The following is a 20,764-nucleotide window of genomic DNA, read 5'->3' on the forward strand; positions in this document are numbered from 1 at the left end:
CCAGGGCCAAACATCAACATCTGGCATCCGAAAACTCAAACACATTCGTTCTCCCTCATTCATTCACTCAGTGATTCCAGGGTTAATTGCAAAGGGAAATGGAAAATAGAAAACAGAAAAACAGACAGAAATGTTGTTTTCATTTTTTGACTCGGGATGTAATTGAAAACAGGAAAATAGCAAAGGGAAAAGGTCAATGCGGCACTGCTGCTGATAGAAAACCTTGAAAAATGGTTGGAGCACTGGAAACGGTACAAGAGTGACTAAAACTAGTTAATCGAAGACCCTAAAATGTGTTAAAATATCACTAATAAATATACATATATGTACATATGTTTTTTTTTAATAAATAAATAAATTATCAAAATAAGAAATAAGTACATTGTTCGTGAAAAACATCCCCTTTAAAAATCTCATAAAAATTATAGTTTTTTTTGTGACTCTCTCTCGCGGATCTGCCCATAAAATTGCAGCATGTGGTAATGATGTCACAGTTGAGGGAACTCCCTCTCGCCTCGTCACCCCTCGTCACACCATCCCCCCCTCCTCTCGCAACAACCAATCATCATTATTGTCATTGTCATCGTCATCAGAGGGGTGTCGCGCAGCCCGAAAATGTGATTTAAATTCGATTATTCTCAATTATTTTGTTAGATTCAATTCATTTTCAGTTTTCGCAGAGTCACAGAGTACCCAGAGTACTATCCACTATCCCCTCTATCCTATATATAGGGAAAACAGTTTTTCTGTTCTAATTTTGGTTCATGTTTTTATTGGTTCACTTGAGTGGTTTTCGGTCTCCGCCGTGACTCCCCCGACGGAGAGCAACGCGACGTTGCATTTGTTTGATTGAAATTGATTTTGTCCGCCTGCTGCGGCGGGAGGGGTATGGGCTGGGATCAGTCCCCCTCCCCGTCCCAAAGGCAGAGCCAGAGTCCGGAGTCCGTATCTAACAGTATTTTCAAGTACTTCTGCCTGTTACGCTCCACTCCCCCCCCCCCCCCCCTCTACGCTCACTTGACTCTGTAATAAAGATTAAATTCTCTCAGTGGGAGAATCGAGTATGGCAGGACTGTTCGGTCTCTCATTGGCTCTCATTGAGGGGCAGGGGCAAGGCGTGGGGGGAAGCTAAGTGCTTTCAGATGCTGTTGCCGCCGCTGTTGCCTGTTCTAAGGGTAATCCTCTTTGTAATCCTCCCTCGAAAGTACATCCATTGGGGAGGGAATGGAATGCCAATCCATAAGATTTGACTTATTTATAACACCATTTCGAATGATTACAATCTCAATTGTAAAAGATAGAATGCACTTGTTCTCCCAAGAGGCTCTCCCACACACACGAAAACTATTCCACCATTCCCTCCTTCACTCTCCTCTTCTCCGCTACTGTTCAAAGAAAAAAGGTCAAAGGGTCCTTAACGAGGTCCTTACATACATATATCTAATCAAATATTCAACGGATAAACGGCAGACCGTGATTTCATGGCTGCGATAAGCAAATATCTGCCATTCCACCAACAAATTACTTGTTAACAAGTGCATTTTAATGTTCCAACGTTTTTGGCCAAATTGTGGCAGTGGCAGTGCCACGTGTGTGTGCCACAGGGGTTGCCATACCATCGAGTGGCCACAACTGGCATTCATGTGTGTGGCTTATGGCATGAACAAAGCCAAAAAAGGAAAAAAATAACCATCTAAAAACAAGCCTACAAATGACCCACCGCCCCTCAGTCGCTGTTGGCCAATTGGCATGGAAAATTGTGAAATGGTTTTTGTGCTTTGTGGCCCTTTTTCCTGCCACCAGCAGCACTGCCACTGCCACTGCCACAACTGACTTGCCTCTGCCTTTGGCTCAATTTCTATGTAATTTGAACATGCAAGCCGTTTGTTGGCCCGACTTTTGGCCAACACAATGCGCTAGTTGCGGCAGCTAGAGAGCGAGGGTGGCTAATAGATCTGCTAGATCTATGGATTATAATTATTCCAGGAAAAAATAAGTATATTCCAGAATTAAAAAATGAATTAATAATTAAATTGTTTAAAAAACATACAAAATATTAAAATAATACAAATAAATAGCCTTAAAATTCTATAAAAATAATTACGAAACTCCACAATTTTCCATCGTTTCAATGGGATTTTCAAACAGCAAAAAAATTAAACTTTTTTTTACCAATGTCATATATGTAAAAATGAAGACTTTTCGAGGTTTTCCCATAGAAGAAAACTAAATGAAAACCGTTTGACATTTCCCGTCGCCTCGAATCAATTCAATTTGATTCGTTTTGATTTTCCGTTTAATTTGAAAATAATACAAAATCCATTCAAATTTTCCACCCATTCACGATTAAAGTGTTAATTTTCTAATTTCAAATCTAATTGAATGTCGAAATTTCCCAATTTTCAATTCCACGAACAGGGGGGCGGGGGTGGAAGTGATGACTATACAGAAAGAAAGGTCAAAAAGGGCTTTGAATAAATTATAATCCCTAAAAGAAAAAACCAGAAAAAAACGTAAAAAGATGTTGTCGTGGGGTTAAGAGGGGGGGGGGGGGGGGGTGGGAAAAGAGGGGGAAGAGGTCTACCGGTCGTTCGGTCGCAGATGTTTTGACGCAGAAATAATCCATTAATTCAATAAATGTATTTCTGGGGATTTTTGTCTGTTTCCCTTCCCTCCCTCCCCCATCCACTCAGCACTCCACTCTTTTTTTTGTGTTTTTGTTTTGTTTGAAAGTCAAATATTTGCACAATAATTTGTGGAAAAATGTAGAAATGCTGGTGTTACAGGAGCCGACCCCGCATTCGTATCTATAGCCGTATCCCTGATCCGTGGGGGCAGCATCTGTTGATGAAATCAAAACCAATGCCCAAAAAAACACCCCTCAAAATATTAAACCGTTCGAGTTTCCATGCTGTCCTCCCCGCCCCCCCGCCCGCACACATGGAAAACGTCCAGGTCGAGGTCCACTCGTCCTGCATTCTGTGGATGCTGATTCCGATTTTTGCTCGAGATTTTTCCCGTTTTGTGTGGCTGTGGCGGCCGCCTTTTCGATTTGTAAATTGGCACTCAATGAATCAATGAATTTCGCTTCGCTTCGATTTCGTTTTAGTTTTTATTCTCCTCTGCCGCCGCAATTGAGAGCGAGGGTAGAGTGAAAAGTTCTAGTAAAAGAGAGAGGGAGAGGGAGAGCGATGTTTGAGTGGATTTTCTTTCCACTCTTGTGCCGAAATTCCTTTATTAAATTCATAATTTTTTCCAGTTTGTCTATTTCCCTTCTCTGGGCCATCTCCAACTTTTCTTTCCGCCCTTTTTCTCATATGCTTTTGGCCTCATTTTCATCACTTTTGACGTTGTAAGCCGTCTGGCCCATGGCGTACCCCACATTCGATCTCGAACCGAGTGGATGCTCTCATATTTTGTTTTTGTGGAGATTTTTTAGCGGATTTTTCCCTCTGTAATGTACTTGACCCAGTCCTTTGGGGGGGACTAGTCTCTGTGGTGCATGCCACTCACACTAGTCTCTGCGGCCTGCCTCTCAGACCTTCTGCCACAATAAACTGCTAAAAGTGCAGTCGCCGTGTGTCTCTCGGTCTCCATCTGGGCCTTCGGGTTGTCTGTGGCCCTGACTGTGGATTTGAGAGAAGTGTCCTTTCGTCCTTTTTTTTGTTCAGGGTTGGGGGTGCGGTATGTTTGTGTGTGCGCGCCTCTGTGGCATGCTCCATTTATGCGCTGATATACGAAATTATGCTGAAATCACGTTCCCACACAGCACGGAATGCAAGGAGAAGGGGGTTCCACCACACACACACAGCAGGACAGCAGGAAATAGAGTGGGGAGGGGGCAAACACAGAGGGAGAGGAGAGCCCTAGTAGTGCGAGTGGGTTAGTGGATAAGAGCTTCACTTTCCGCGCTCTGCTGCATGGGAAAATCTCTGGCAAAGGAGCTCTAAAGAAAAGTGCTTCCTGCATAAGCGATTTTCCGCCTTCCCACATTCTCTCTCTCTCTCTCTCTCTCTCTCTCGCCCTTTCCTTTGATGTTTTTTCCTTGTTTATTTTGTACATATATTATTATTATTTTATGGTATTTTTACCCATTTTCATTGTTTTTCCAGCATGGACATGGCCAAGAAAAATCCCTAGTTTCCTTTCCTTTAACTTTGTGGAAAAACAATAATAATCCCTTGATCGATAGTCGGCTCCCTCCCTCTTCTGTTTTTTTTTGGTAATTTAGGAAAATTATATGTCATGAAAATCCAAATCGGGAAATGGAAAACTAATTAGATACACACAGTGGGAAATACTTCAATAAATTTTTAATGCCTTGGCGGGGGTGGTTCTGAGTAAAAGCGATGGAAGATTACTGGAGGGAATATTTAAGAAGAACATGAAAATATCCTGCAAATAGAGGAGAAATTTATCAGAGATATTCATAGAAGTAGCCAAATAATTCTTGAAATTCGGTAAAAAGAGAAATTGCTTTCTTCAGCTAAAAATATAAATATAAACATATATGTACATATGATAGAAGAATGGTATTCTTGGGGATAGGTAATACAATATATCTAAGGAATATAAAGTTTAAGGATCTCTCATGGGAGATCACAGAATGGGAGAGAGGGGAAGCCATTCAAATCGCAAATAAATAAAGATTTATTCTTGAAATGTGATAAAATAGTTTGAAGGTTAATATCATCCTCTCTTCTCCCTTCCCAATGAAACACAATCCCAGTCGCATTAAAGCGTTGAATTTGATCCAAAATCAATTGGTGAATCTTTATGGATGCCATGCCTCCTCAAAGTATTTAACGATCACACCTACAAAGAGCTAGAGAGAGAGAGCTACAGAGAGAGTCGGAGTCACGTGTCCCCGCATTTCCATCACAATGGTAGCTGTGAATGTGAATGTGAGTACCATTCATATCCATTCCCCATCCATTCTATCCATCCATCGAATGATGAGGCCAATCAGTAGACAATTTTATTGCTGTGCCACAATTTCTCTTGGCCTGTCGTTTGGAGTCACTTATGTTCTACCTTCGTTTTGGGCCCAATGATAAATGGTGGGCGTGCTGGTGGAAATCACCAGAGAAATCACCTCTCTGTCTCTCTCTTACTCCCCACTCTGGGTGAGGGGGAATGACATGGCAAGTGACATGGCCAAAAATCAAATCATTGTCGAGAGTCCTTCGCCGAATCGCTTTTCTCTCAAAATTAACTCGAAAAAAGGAAAAAGGATGCTTTCGAAATAATGGAGATTTATCAATCGCATTATCCAGCCATCAATCTTGTCGAGAAAACTGATAGATGAGCCATTATCTGACAAATTATCTGTCAGAGAAACAGAGCGGCACAGATGGAGAGCAAGAGAGAGAGAGTATGATGAGAGAGAGAGAGCGCACGTGTGTTGGATGAGGTTTACAAATTAGAGACATTTCCTACCCATAAATATGCTCGGTTTTTCCCCAAGGCGATTGATGGGTGGTCTCTAAACAATAAGACTGCTGCTTCCTTTCTCTCTCTCTCTCTCTCTCTCTCTCTCTCTCTCTCTCTTTCTCCCCTCCTTCCTCTCTTCACTTATCTCCCGCTTTTAAAGAGTGAATTTTATGAGACGCCAAGCATGAATATGCTTGAATATTCATGAATAACGCTTGACAATATACGAATAATTTACAAATTAGTTGCGCTCCCCCCCCTGTCCACTGTCCCCTGTCCTATCTTTGCCCTGCCCCGCCCCCACTGCCTTAATTTGTTAATGAAGTTATCAACGATTCAAGCTAGTTTTCCGCCCCCCTCTCCACAGTTTTCCCCAGTTTTCATTTGCATATCTGCGTTGCCGTCGCCGTCGCCGAGAGACGTTGTTTATGGATCTTTATAATCTGCTTTTATAGTTTGTTTACTTAATTTTTTGTGTTGCTTTTTTGACATTTTGCTCCAAATTAAAAGAAAAAACCCCGAGACTAAGGCAATATTTTACTAGAAGGAAAGGGAGAGGGAGTTGGGCAGCCACTGGGTGGGGGAGTGGTGGCAGACAGGCGCTGACGTATAAATATTCCCCCCTCTAGCTCCAAAAGCAACAAAAATTAAAACGAAAAAAAACTTTGGAGCGGAAGTGGCTGTGCGCCGCCAAAAATGGGAGGGAGATGGAAAACCCGAATGCAATAAAAACAAAAATAATAATACGAACCAAAAAGAACAAACAAAAAATTGTGATATTGCTGTTCCAGTTTTTCCAGCGGTTCGAGGAGGAAAATAGAAAAGTGAAATGGTGAAAATCCAGCAAAAATATGCACATGAAATTTAGTTTCAATTCCACATAAATCGGTAGGGCTTAAAGCTGTCAACGAGCCAGCGAGATAGAGAGAGGAGGAGGGGGAGGTGGGAGCCTTGAAAATTGCAAAAGGAATTGGCTAGGAGAAAAAGAGAGAGGGAGTGTGACAAAGTATACATATATACATATATGGGACGAGGTGTTCCAAGAGAGTGCCGTCTCTCTCTCTGGCTGGATTTTTAAATTATTGTATGGAAAATGTACCAAATGAACCACGTACATGTGCCAGGAAAAGCTTTTTCTTCATCCAGTTTCGCTTCACTTTGTATAACAATGTAATGCACCTGAAAAAATGGGAAAGCATTTTTGTATAAAACTTTGTATAAAAATATACATATTCAACAAAAATAAAACAAAATTGTGTGAAACTATTTACATTTTTCGCTTTCGTTTTGGAAAATATGCACCCTTGCTCCTTGTTGCTTTACTGATCCTCCTTCTTTCCCTTCACTACACTTTTTCCACTTTTTTCGGCTTTGCTTCTCATTCTTTCACTTTTATACTGCTTTCTTTTGCGACGCTTTTCTTCCTTCTCACTTATTTCGCTTTCATATACACTCGAAATAAATTTGGTGAAATTTGATTTTATATAACACTGTATAACACTCGAAAAAAGGTAAAAATGTTTATAATTTTCATGTACTGATATTCCCGTATTGCTTTTTCTAGTTCCTATTGCTTTCCCATCTATTCACTTCCACTGCACTGAACTTCACTTGCACTTCACTTCTCCCACCCTTGCTTCCTCTCTCATTTTATGCTACTTCCTTTTCCTTCGTTTTTTCATAACCCTCGAAAAAAATATTGTGAAATTTGATTTTATGCAATATTTTGTATAACAATAATGTTATATATATAAATAAAACTCGAAAAAACGAAAAAATTGTTTATATTTTTCATTTCTTGGAACTCGTTGCTCATTTTCCAGCCTTGCTTTGTCCTGTTCCTACTGCTCTTCCATCACTTCACTTGCACTGCACTTCACTTGCACTGCACTTCACTTCACTTGCACTGCACTGCACTTCACTTCGCCACTGCTTTTCATACTGCTTCCTCTTTCCGCTTTTCTTTTTGCACACACATTCCAGGCTATCTGCGGCTTTTTTCACTTTTTGCTCTCCATCTCTGCATTCCCTCCTTTTTGATCTGCTGCTGATTTGAAAACATTATTATACGATTATTAATCACTTATATGCAGAAAAGCATTCGCATTATTGATTTAATTGCGCAAATAATTTAATCCGTGTACTGGCCAGGCGTCACAGCTTAAAGCATACAGCAGCAAAGGGCGTCACAGCTTAAAGCATACAGAGGTCAAGCAATTTTTCTTTCATTTATCGAGAAATGCCTTCGGCGAAAATGTTCCTAATATTTTGTGCAATATTTATTGCATTTTTCTAAAGTTTTCCTTTCTTTACCTTTTTTGCACCAACACTTGCGTGACCGAACCGACCGCTGCCCTCTGAGGTTTTTTTTCGCGAACTGAGCGTGAGGCGTCGGCGCTCTGCTTTTAAAAGAATCGGCTCACCTGATCGACTTCCAATAAGAGCGACTTGTGGAGAGAGCGGGTCATGGGAGTAGAAAGTGCAGAGCACTCATTTACCTATGTTGTCACTCAATTGTTTTAACAGCGCTGTAACGTAAATGTAAATGCTTTGTTACTGTTAATTAATTATTTATCTGTGTAGAATCATTAACATTTGCCTTTATTAACAATTAACAATCATAAAATATTTAGTGAGTGAATGATCTTTTTGTGTTTGATGGCCAAACCTTTTCTCCCACTCTCCACTCTCCCTCTCTCTGCCTTTGCTCTCTTCAGAAGCCACTCTTATTGGAATATCATTACGAACGCCGGCAGCAGCAGAGCAGAGATTCGTGGAAGCAGGTGGAAGTGAGGAAATAGGAAGCAAGGCAGCCAGAAATGCAACTGAAAGAAGAATTAGAAAGATTGAGTGTAAAAAGAACAAGCAGGAAAAGCAATTTTAATGCGCGTGACAGTTCGGGGGTGGCTTTGGGCTCAGGGCCTTGGCTTTATTATTATTTCTTTGATGCTGACAAGTGCCGCCCGCTCCCCCGCTCTCTCAACAACAGCAACTGTTGTGGATGATGTTTCTGTGTATGCTATTTTGTTCTTTTGTGGATCGCGTGGTAGTTGTTTCTCTTGGATTCTGGAAGCTGTTTTGACTTTTCTGTTGCTGCTCGCGTTCCCCCGTGCTCTCTCGGGCGTACGCCGCCCATTCATGGGGCCCCTAAGTGGCTGAAATGTTTTTGTGCGACATAATTAATGATCAACAAATTCCCCTGACATTTTGCTTTCATTTGAAGTTGACGCACGCACACAGCGAAAACCGGGAAAACTGAAACCAAAAGTTAAAACTGTCCAAACACGCATACCACGCCCCCGCCTCTCCTCCACACTCCACACTCCTGCTGCCTATTGATCATGCTCCACTACATACATACATACATCCCTCAAGTCGTGATCCACTGCGCTGCGGCTGCGGCTGCTGCGTTCCAGGCAATTCCCATTCCTATGCTGCGCTCTCTCTGGTGGCTGCTCTCCTCTCCTCTCCCGCCTCCCGTCTCCCGTCCACTGTTTCGACAGTGAAATGATTTTGAGTAATTTATTTTATAGTCGCGCTGAAGTATTTATTATTTGGAAAAGCGCCGAACAATGCCATGATTAATTTTGTGCTCGCTGCCCTCCCTGCGCGCGTGGAAGTGGAGCAAGTGGAAGACCGCACTCCCTCTATTCTGTTCCCCCCTTCCCAGCTCCCCTCTCCTCTGACAAACTAATCCCTTGGAAATTCCTTGCGGCCACGTCTCTCCCCCGCTCGTTGTCTTCCTTGGTGTGCCATTGATTGCCGAAAATTTGTGGGTTGCGTCTGCTGCTGCTTCTCTTCGCCAGCTGGTATCGGGTATCACGATTTTGAGCAAATGTTTGATACCTCAGAGAAGAAAGGGTATTGGTATATTCGAACCGTTGCCTGACATGCAATACCTCTGCTGCTCTCCTGCTCTCCCGCTCTGGTACTCCCACTCTCTTTTGCATTTTTTGTACGAGTCTCTCTCTTGTAGCTGCGTGTTATTTATTCGATTTGATTTCTCCATCGTTCCTCTCCTTCCAGGCAAAACATATTGCGGCAAAGTGGCCTTTGTATCGGAGCTACTCCTCCCCTTCCCCCTATTCATATCATCCAGTTCTTTTTCGTCCTGCCTTTGGGCTATAATTCAGAATCAATCGTTATGGTTTTGGCAGCTTGCAAATTTTTGCTTTATTATATCATATTAATTTTATGAGTCTTGTTTTTCCTAAACCAAGACCCCCCCTTCCTTACTCCCCCCACCCCTTGTTTGGTATCGTTTTCTCGTTGGTTTATTGCATTTAAAAGATATTTTTCATATCCCATGAAGCCTCATATTGGGGCATGCCCCATAGCAGCACCACAGAAAAGGAAAGGAAAACAAAGGAAACGAGAAAAAGTTTGCTAAATTTCCTAAAGTCATGCAAACATTTTTTACATATATCGATTTTTTCGCCTCAGAAGAGGATGAAGCCCGCACGGGGGAAAGGCACAGGGAGGCCATGGTGTGGAGGAGGGTGGGCCAGGACTTGTTATGACAGGCTCAAATTGGGTGCTATCAAAATTATATATTATTTTGCATAATATCTTCTTTGGCTTCGGAGTGGAGTATATCTAGGATAGGTAATTTGATGCGGCATGAATTTCGTGTGGCACAACGATTAGGCTGCCCCGGAGCCCCCCCTCTCTCCGATGGTTGCACTTCTCTTAAAGCGAATTTAAGTGATGGAAACTTTTTTGGCCCAAGAAGCGGCAGCACTTAAGCACTCCGATAGTCTCCGATAGAGCTTTGTCAAAGGTGAGAGAGCGGGTGGGAGTGCGAGTGGCAGTGGATTGGGAGAGCGCGAATGGAAGTATTAGTGGGAGAGCAAGCAGCATTGGGAGTGCGAGTGCGAGTGCGAGTGGGAGAAGAGCAAAAGAGAGTGCCTGATGGAACAATGCAGTTGTTCTTGGTGGCCCGTCTCCTAATGCAGTCTGAAAGCTTCTCCTTTTGGCAGGGCGCGACCGAGTGCACGAAGTAAAGGCTCAGTCTGCTTCGTGAGAGAGAGAGACGGAGGCGGCAGTGATAATAATTCCATTTTGACTTTTTGCTCTTTGAGTGTTTGAACAACAAAAGAGAGCCAGAGCACTTCCTTGCCGTAGAGAGCGAGAGAGCGAGACAGACATTTATGACCCTCCCCATAAACACGTGTAAATCCCTTTCATTATGGAAAAGTCACGATTTCCCGTGTCAATATCGTAAAAAGGAAAGGCAAGAACTACAACTGAAACTAAAACCTGGGAAAAACTGGGAACACTTACCAAAGGGCACACACGGCCACAAACCATAACATAACCATTCCGTGCATTCCGCCCGACGTTTTACCGTCATTTCGACTTCTTCGAACATTCCCTCGGATCTTCATTGAGCAATAAAATCGAAACCTAATTGTTGCTCCCACATAATGGAAAGGTCTGGGATTCCTCTATCTATCCGTCGAGATATCTCTTGTATCTGTCCCGAATATCCGACCACCCCCACCCCCTCCCCATTCGGTGCACTCGATTACCCCCGAGGAACGATCTAATCACTTTGAGTGATGGCTTAGGTGAAGGCGACTCCGACAACGACAGCGACAACGACTACGGGTATCTGCATCTGCTGTATCCATCCGTGTCCGAGTCCGGTTATCTATCGCCGTGTGCGTGCGTGTTCTGTTTGCATTTCCACAAATGTCAACAAAGGCGAATGCACTCTGACGTTCTACGAGTGGACTGGACAAAAGGTAGAGGGGAGACGGGAGACGGGATACACCTCAAGGGGGCGCTGCATTTGATGGACAGCGAAGCGAATGCGATAAGTGCAACCGTCTCCAACTCCCACTCCACCTCCCATTCCACCTCCGCCTCCTTTCAATTTCTAATTCACTTTCGGGTTAGGTGCATGGCACTGCCTAGGCCCCCCTTTACCCTGACTAGGGGTAGAGCACCCATTACCGTAGCCAAGTAATCCATCATAAAATTAGTTTTGCTGCCACAAATGCAAAGAGTGGGAGATTTTTCAACCAAGATTATGGGAAAAGCGTTAAGCCACTCGTCGGGGAAATGTTTGTTATAAATAATATAACTATATTAGCGCGGGGGGCGGGGAGGGGGGCGCTGAGGAGTCAGGGTTACATAAATATTAATATAGAGAAATATTTTAGGTACCTGTAAGGTTATGCTTTTGGGCAGGCAATGGACGGCCATCGTGTGGCGGATAGATGATGTGGGTCGGACACGCCATCGAAGCGGCAGGTGGGGGAGGAATTTCGAAGGGAAGTTCTAGAAAAGGCTGATTGGGGGATAAAATAGAGCGAGGGAACTTCTCAGACGTCTAAAGTTTGTCAAAGTTACTGGGTAATACTCAAACATCTCTTAAAAGAAATTTAATCGACGGCTTTTTCGATAGTAAATTATCATTTTAAGGGCACTTTTTCAGCACATCAACATTCGAGACTGTTCTGTAAAGTATTTTATAATATTTCGTACCATTTTCTATAGGAAATTCTATTAAAAAAGGCTCCAAAGAGACATCCAACCTCAAGTGAACAACAGGCATAGGCACAGACAGAGAGAGGAAGAGCTAATCTAATGGAAATCTAATGAAATTACTCAGAAACAGAGACGTTAATGGCAATATTTTCCATATTTTACAACTTCCTGTGACGAAGAAATAACAAAAGAACTTTATTAGGCTGGCCAAAGGCAGTTAGGGGCAGAGTGGGACTGGGAGTGGGGTGGATATCGAAAAAGAACATTATGGATGCTGTCCGGGCTAATTTCGGACTTAATTTAGGTGAGCCTGTCACTGCCCCCCTACCATACCCCCATCCACTCAAGACCACTTCACTCTGGGGCCAAAGGCAATCGGCAATCGTATTATTGGCATTATGACTATTTCTCCCCCGCCATCCCACATTAATATACTCCATGCCCCACCATGGGGCAACATCAGCAGCAGAGGCAACAGCAATTTCAACTTCCGCCTACGACATTTTGATGGAGGCGCCTAAAATTCGACAAATGCCGCCTGCAGGAAATATTAAAGCACAAATCGACGGCAGCGACGGCAACGACAACGACTAAAGCTGTTCATTTGACCGACAGTGGCTGAGGAGGGGGCGTGGCGCTAGCCATACTTGAGTCGGGTCATAAATGGACAGTCGCTCGCAAATTGTCATTGGTCACGTGCAGATAGAGAGGGGGGCGGGGAGGGGGGCAGATGAAGAGCCAGTGCCCAAGAGACAAGCGTCAGGCGGTGCGGCGGGGTAACGGGTGGGAGGCAGGGACAGAGACTTTGTTGCTGTTGTTATATTGGAAAATATAGAAATAAAGGGAACACAAAAAGAAACGACACAAAGGAAGTAAATGCTTAGCAAGTCGAATCATTGGATACCCTTGCAGATTGAGAGATACTATGGGATCTGTACGGTCTGTGGGATATATGTTAGGGATACGATTTTATTACCTATGCAGAAATTCCCCCCAAATTACTCCGAAAATTACTAAACTACTCAGAATTTCCGAAATTACTCCGAATTGTCCGAAATTACACCTTATAATGTCCGAATGTACTCCGAAATTACTTCGAATTTCCAAAATTACACCTTATTAACTTCGAATATACACCGAAATTACTCCGAAAGGAGAGAATTTAATATTTCTGGCATTATATTATGTTTTCTTCAGATACAATATATATTTTTCTTGCAAAGATTGGATTTTTTACCAACCATTCCAGCTATACGATATAGTAAAGCTTCTATGCAATATATAAAATATTTCAAGATCTCTACAACGATTTAGCCCGATATCCTTAAAACTAAAACCTTTATAGGCAAAAAGCTTTGCTCAACATCGTAATACCCATACCCCAAAAAAGGGTATCCAATATCAAAGAAAAAACATTTTACGACCATTGCTGTTGCTGTTGCTGTACTTTTTGTAGCCACTGTTGTGGAAATTGTTGTTGCTACTGTTGCTGATGGCGTCATTTGAGTCATTGGCAATTTGTCGTCGTCAATTGTTAGCCGGATTGCCATCGTTCAGGTGTTGGCCAGGGTCTCCGTCTGTCAGAGCCAGCTCTGCTCTTAGTGAAGAATTGACATACACGCCCGCCACATTTCATTCCATTTATAGATATTGTTGTGTGAGTAGTTCTGCCGCCTCCCTGCTGTTCGAAAGAAAGAATAAACATTTCGAATTTGATTTATTTACTGATGTATAGGCGAGCGTTTTTCTTATTTTTTGTTCATCCTATTATGCCATTGTTTGGCGCCAGGAAGAAAGCTTCAAAGATGCAGCCCACTGTGCGCTCTTCGGAGTGCTTTCTCCCAGAGCGAGACGCCCCCCCTGCGGCGTCGAACAACAAATGATCTGAATAATTACCTCATCGACATGCAGCTTGGGCATCGCTTGAGGAGATTGTCAAAATATTTTCACAGTTGCAGGCAAAACAAATAAATAAATCAATAACTTCGGAAGGAGATCGATGGCTCGCGTTGGATGCAAATGCAGGGATGACTGATGGACTGGATAATTGTTTGGGGGCCGGGCCACTTGGCCTGTTGTTTGTTTTCACAAATGTTCTAAATGAGCTCTCCGAATGGTTGTGCAGCCGGGGGGCATGCAACTGGGCTTAATGTGGGTGCGGGGATGGGGCAGAAAATGCAATGGAATTCGGAGTGGGATTTGTATTTCAAGGAAAAAGTTGAAGTGCATTTCGGTTGTGGGTTGAGTAAATAGACAGGGAAATATATTCTAAGTTACTCCGAATTTACTACGAAAGCTTGCCGTATTATAATGCTTCAATATATTTGAGTCACAAAGACATTTGCACAATTTACTCCGAATATCATATGAATGGTAACTAAATCGGTCTTTAGATCTACCCCGAATTTATTATTTTTACTCTAAAATACTCCTAAAACTGAAGAACATCCTGGGATTACACACAATTTGCTTGGAGTCCTCCAAATTCTACTCCGAACACACTCCTTAATTACTATTATTCCCTCGAATTGTCAAAATTGAATGGATTTCATCTGGAAGATAACTCCCTCAACAACTTCAAAGATTGAACATTTTATAGAGAATTTCCGAGAATATCGAATGCACTCCGACCCATTGGGCATATGACATATGATTCCCATGTTCCACGAACTTGAATGAATTTTTTCGTTGGTTCATAAATTGAGTCCCCTGCCGCCGAGGACTGCAAGAGCCTCGTATCTCTCTCTCTCTCGATGTGTTTTTGACAGGGAAAGAACGGGAGGGGCGAGAAACAAGCAAACAACTTGGTCATATCATGTTGACGCCCACATTAAGTGGCACAATTATGAGGCGACAACATCGGGGCCACGGAACGAACAACGAACATCTTGCCACGTTGCTGCGTTGCTGCGTTGCTTCGTTGGTTTCTGGCCAGGCGGTCGCTTGCCTCAATGCGATGTTCCGCTTAATTATAGAATACATGAGCCGGGAAATTTGTTGCATGCACCATTAGCAGCCAAATGTCCATCAGTCAGCCAACAGATCCAACGAAATTTGTCAAAATATTTCCCCGCCAATAAAAATAGAAATCAGAACGGCACTTAAATGCACTTCCCCAGCCAATGGCCCTCTCCCTCTATCTGTCAGAGTCGACGGCGGCGATCATTCAATCAATATCAATCCATCCAATTCGGAGCGTGTGACAATAAATCTCTTGGGAGGGTCAGAGAGGAGCCAAAAATCAAACAGATCGAAATAGATCAGAGCATTCTGATTCAGAATCGATTGCAAAAGTTCAGCGTCATTTGTTGTGCGTCTGTGAACATTTGTTCGGATGATTGCAATTAGTAATTGAACTCTTTCTCTATAGAGAAGGGGGTGATCCATTTGTATCTGTAACTCATTTCGTTGTTCGTCGCCTAATCGCTTTGATCTGTTGACCCAAATCCAAATCGAAATTCCATTTTCATTTTCATTGCGGTGCCATAACAAATTGCATTTGGGGCCCTCAATGAATTATATCATTCATCCGATTACCAATTGCTTCGCGTCGCGTCGGTTTGGGGCTTTATTTTTTGTTTTCTGTGGCGCCTCTCGAAGCCCTCTCGGGGGCCAAGGGCCCTTAATTTGTTTAAGTGTGTTTATGCATATCGCTGGAGGAGGATTGCGATTGCCTAATGGCAAATGTTACTTATGGCTCGGAAATCAGGAAACGCTAACGAACCAGGCAGCGAGGAGTGAGTGGCAGGAACGATCGACATTTTGGGGCATGGCTGGTCGGGGGGTTTCTCATTAAGAAATTCTTGTAATTGTATTGGGCGAGAAACCGCTTATGGGATATTTATGGTTAATCCAATACCATGTCCAATTGCAGGCACACATGTCGAGGCTGTTCCTTCGGATCTAATTTATGCTTATATTTATTACTAGATCTCTATGCTTTCCATTTCTATTCGATTCTTTTTTCGACGCATCGCATTTCATTCCCTTCTAGATATATTCCTGTTCCTTCTTTCCATTCCCATTGGTTTTATTCCATTCGGATCACTGTTTCATTTCCATTAAATTGTCTACTGATTATATTTCTACTTTTTTTCAATTTCAGTATCGTATCTTTGTTGTTTTATTCCTATTCCATTCCCATTTAATGCGCATTATTTTCTGATTTTCTTCCCATTTCATTCCCATCTCAATATATGCCTGTTCTTTCCTTCCATTCCCATTTCAATGTTGTACATTCGTATCCCTGTTTCATTTCCATTGAATTCATTTCTCGTTAAGTTTCTGTTGGATTCCAACTTTTGTTTCTTTATCATTATCGTATCATTTTTTTTTCTATTCCGTTCCCAATTTACACGCTTTCATTCCCTTTTCAATATTCCCATTGCATTCCAATTCATTTGGTTTTTATTCCTCTTACTATTCCCTTAAACTCTCATTCCAAACCCTGTTCCTATTTTAATCCCACTCTACATCCATTTCCCTTCTACAACAACAATTTCAATCCATTTATGTGCCATTCAGTCCATCATTTAATTTACATTAATTAGCTTAAAAAGCCACCATTTCCTATATCCTCTATTTGCCAGATGCCACATATCCCCAAATCGGGTAATAATTGACCCGTCAATCATTAAAAAGTCCCCCCATTAAAGGAATAAAAATGCATTAAAATAATTGAATTTCGTTGCCAAAAGAGCGGGAAAGATAGCGCCAGAAAAGGAAGAAGGTTCCCGAATAGGGGGGAGCGGGGAGCAGCTAATCTAGATAAAGTATTGATTAATATTTTGGAAAGGCATTCATTCAACATAAACCTTCATGGGAGGGGGGTGGCTGGCATGCCACATATAGGCACGTACGACAACGCCCTGCTGTTGGTGTTGCAATACGAAATATGGAAAATATAATTTGTATAATTACAATGCCTTTTGATAGTACCAAATACACATACCAATCGCTCCACGACACCCAGATAGAGGCAACACCCTGAAAATGGTGTAAGAGCAGCCAGCGTGAAGTCTCCATGGACGTGTCACGCGCCCATCTCCAGAGGGGGGCTGCACAACTAATTGAAGCTCCAGGCCCCCCCTCCCCCCTGGGCCGAGAGGCACGCACAGCGCCGTGCCATCGCATGGCATGCCATCGATGTTGATGGCTGTGGAGGCGCCACTCGCTGTGAGGTGACACTGCTACGACGTTGTCTACGATGATGATGTCTCCATGTTGGAATCCGCACAATGCGACTGTTGTCGTCTCCAACAAACCCTTTCAGCGACGACTGTGGGCCTCTTATCATCAAAGGGAAATCAAGCTGTCAGTCAATTTATAGTTTTGTCCGTACACAAAGGTACACGGTGCAAGAGAGGGGGGGTCCAGGGTCAGGTCAGAGTTCACATATTTCAATTAAGTGAAGCCACAACCCCCAAAAACAACACGATGATAGCACACTCAAAAGTACAGAGAAAGAGGGGATGCTCCACATTAAAATTATATACTTTATTTGTAGATATACGTGCTTGTGCCATTTGCTAATATCTATATACATTTTCGTAACTTTTTGCAGGACCCCTATCGGAGGTACTCACTGCCGTGGGCTCGGAGGTGGCGCTACCCTGCGACCTGCTGCCGGGGACAATGATTGCGGACAAGGTCCAATTGGTCATCTGGTATCGTCAGGGCAATGTGAAGCCCATCTATACGTAAGTAGAAGATTTAAGAGTTCATCTATAAGTAAATAGAAGATTTAAGAGTTCATCTATTAGGAAGTAGAAGATGTAGGAGTAAAAAATGAATGAATCTCTGGCTTCCCTTGTGAATCTTAATTATACCTTCGCCATGGAATAGGCTTTACAATTTCTCTCCCTGTATGTACTTTTATCCAAGCTATAAGCTTCAAGATTCCCCGCCGGCCCCCAAATCTCTTTTAAAATATGCCCCAAATCCCCTTTACTCAATTTCAGAATTTGAAACACATTCCCTGTCGGCTCCCCCATGAGATTATTGCACAGTAACACCCCTCTAAAGTGTCAGCTAAATGAATTTCACTTAATATTTTGTTTAGCCAAATACCCAGAAGGAATACGGTTTCGATTCCATTGGGAATTTCAGCCAATTATGAATCGAGGGTGTCAGTGTAGGATGTAGGGGGCCATGGATGGGAAGGGGCAGAGGTCTCATTATAAATTCTATTAACGTGAGGCATTTATGTTGAATTTGACGATATAAACATTATTTACACAGAAGAACCTACGTGCACCGATGGAAGGGGGGGCGGGGTGTGGGCTCTCTATACTCGTTGCCCCCTCCCCCCTTAACCTGGTTCCTAAACAATTTTTAACAAGCTCATCATCAGGGAAGGGAAACGAAAAAGCGAAGAAAATACTCGGTATTTTGTAAGGCAGTGGGCTAGGAAATGTCACAAGGTTGGTGGGCTGAGTGACTGGGAGACTGGGGGACTGGGGGGGGTGAAAGGTGATTGTGGGAGAGGGTGAACATGTGAGTGAGTGATGGTATAGGGTGCACAGGCGAAAGGTTAGGGGTTGGGGGTGTGGCAGGAGGCACACAGAATTGGTAGATAGGTAACATTACATATAGCCACTGACTGGCTGATTGGCAGCGCAGCAATTCGGTTCAAAGGTCGCTCGTTGGCAACTCACTTTTTATATTATTTTTGTGTGTGCCATTTTCCAGGAAAAGCCAACAAGGTAGATAGCTTCAACGAAGAAAGCAGACAGCAGACAGATGCGCAATAGACCAGAAATTGATTTTTTTTGTATTTTATTTTCCATTAAATTTATTTCTTTTTTTCTTTGAATGAGTCGCAGACCACGGAAGGCGAGCTTCTAGATGCTTTTCAGTTTTTCTCTGACAGAATTATCTAGAATTTCCTCGAAGAACCTGCCTCTGGCAGCTCAAAAATCGTTCCTCTTTTGCCTAATAAACACTCGGACTCACAGACAATGCCCTCTTTAAAGGGTATGTACCGAAAAATCGATGGAGGTCGTCAAGTCAAAGTGTCAATGCGCACGCTGGAGGATGTGCATTCATGTGGTCCACAGTGCGACCTCGCTGGCGGCGATTGCAATTACCACAGCCAGTAGAACGTGAGAAGGAAATGGTGGAAAAATGTGCGGCGTTGGGTGGGGAGGTAGCGGTAGCCGCTTTCAGCTTTTATGACGGCATAAAGTTGGGGTTTATGCAGATATCTCCACCTCTCGGTATGTATACTTTCCACCCGCCCGCATTTCTTTATTGTTTTCCATCAATTTTAATTTGCTTTTTCTACACTTCATAAATTTTCTTCTCTTTCTGTTTCTGTTTCTGTCTCTGTGTCTGTTGTGGTTCTCTTTGCGTGCTGGAAATTTCAATATGGCCAAAAACGCTCTGGCAAAAGGTCGAGAGATTAATTGCATGAGAAATTTGTTTTCCAATTGCCATGGATAACCCATGGGATAACCTTTCGCCTCTTGTCTTTTGCCCCTCTTCCAGCAAGGTATGCTTTCTTCTCGCTCTCTCTCTCTCTCTCGCTCCCACTTCTTGGAACATAATTTAATTATCTTTAAAATCCATTAGCAAATATCCCATCCATCTTGTGCCACTTAATCCCGTGTTCCATTGTTGTCTTTGGCTTTTCGAGTGCATTTCCCAATGTTTTTTTGTGGGCTCCAATGATAAATCATCCCGAGAGAGCCCAGAAATGGGGGACCCCGTGATCTGATCTATTCAAAATGTGAGATAATCTGTGGCGATAATCGTGTAAAGTTTTCACAACTGAACTTTAACTGGATGGACTCTTTTTTTAAGAACAGATTTTTCCCATTACTCAGTGCGAGGGAATTTAAGAGAGAATTTAAAATGCTTCCATGTGGATGGATTTTTATCACCCAAAAGTCACCAAACGAAATTTTAATGCTAAAGCAACTTAAAGCCACAAAAAAACACCCAACGAAAGCAAAAAACAACAACAACATTTAATTCTCGTGGAAAACAAAGTGAAATAAAAAGTATACAAATGTACGTATAAAAAAAAAATGAGAATCCGCTTAAGCCGCAAGGCGAAACAGAACAGAACAAGCGCTAAATTGATCAATTAATTTATCGAATTACAAAACGGAAAATGGAAAATGGAGAAGTGCACTTCTACAGACTTTACGCATTGGCATTAACTATCGGGAAAAAGCAAAATAATTTCCCATGTTTTCACTCAAAGGTTTAAATCCAACCAGAAATAAAGATTCTTCCAATTAACTCGGAAAATGGTCCACAAAAGTGCTGAAAAAATGAACAAAATAAAGAGCAAATATGGGGATATTCCGACTAAAGGATACCCTGTTTGTCGTGTTGGCTATAGTTCCAGAAAATATAAAGAAAGAGATAGTTTTGTTGACATTTATAAAGAGTTTTTTCTTGATTCTTACGCAAAAATTATTTTAATTACGGAAGGGACCACTCCCTCGCTTTCGGGTCTTATTCATACTCTTGAATTGAACACCCAACCCAATCACAACGAAGCCAGCTGTTGACTGAGAAAAAATAAGTCCCGAAAAGGTAGCGCGTTGCGGGAGTGGATCATGCTTTTCTTTTCTGCCTTTCTCGATTGCCATCCACAAAGTCAATACACCCCCACGTTCTGTACACCCAATGGGTATACAAAAATGTATAAAAAAAGAGAATGAAAACCAATTTAAATGTGACCATTTAAAAATTCTAAAAAAAGTCAGGGAATGAAAAAAAAAACGAAAGCCAAATGGAAATCAAAAGTTCTGTAAATGCATTTAACGATTTAGCTGGCAGATAGAGGGGAGCCTTGGGGCTCCGTTGACATTTAATGCGGCAC

At 42.4% G+C, this 20,764-nt stretch overlaps 2 protein-coding genes across 4 annotated transcripts in view; one reads left to right on the forward strand and one right to left on the reverse strand.

Annotated features, from left to right (window-relative positions):
• The window catches only part of LOC26533523 (uncharacterized), an 88,432-nt gene extending 81,230 nt beyond the window's left edge, over window positions 1–7,202 (reverse strand). Inside the window, exons 1-2 of one of the 3 annotated variants that reach the window (XM_033377312.1) lie at window positions 6,705–7,007; window positions 6,549–6,612 (exon numbers count right to left, since the gene is read on the reverse strand). In XM_033377312.1, coding sequence (XP_033233203.1) covers window positions 6,549–6,612; window positions 6,705–6,706 — 66 coding nt within the window. In that variant the 5' untranslated portion in view covers window positions 6,707–7,007. Of the gene's footprint in view, window positions 1–6,548; window positions 6,613–6,704 lie in introns of all 3 variants that reach the window. The other 2 variants (XM_033377316.1, XM_015183808.2) reach the window with 2 other exon arrangements.
• side-V (sidestep V) overlaps window positions 1–20,764 on the forward strand; it is a 53,295-nt gene that overhangs the window by 21,972 nt on the left and 10,559 nt on the right. Inside the window, exon 3 of the mRNA XM_033377310.1 lies at window positions 17,492–17,627. Within this exon, the coding sequence (XP_033233201.1) occupies window positions 17,492–17,627 (136 nt within the window). The remainder of the gene's footprint in view (window positions 1–17,491; window positions 17,628–20,764) is intronic.

Source organism: Drosophila pseudoobscura, chromosome 3, assembly GCF_009870125.1.
Source record: "Drosophila pseudoobscura strain MV-25-SWS-2005 chromosome 3, UCI_Dpse_MV25, whole genome shotgun sequence".
In the NCBI taxonomy this organism is placed as follows: Eukaryota; Metazoa; Arthropoda; class Insecta; order Diptera; family Drosophilidae; genus Drosophila; species Drosophila pseudoobscura.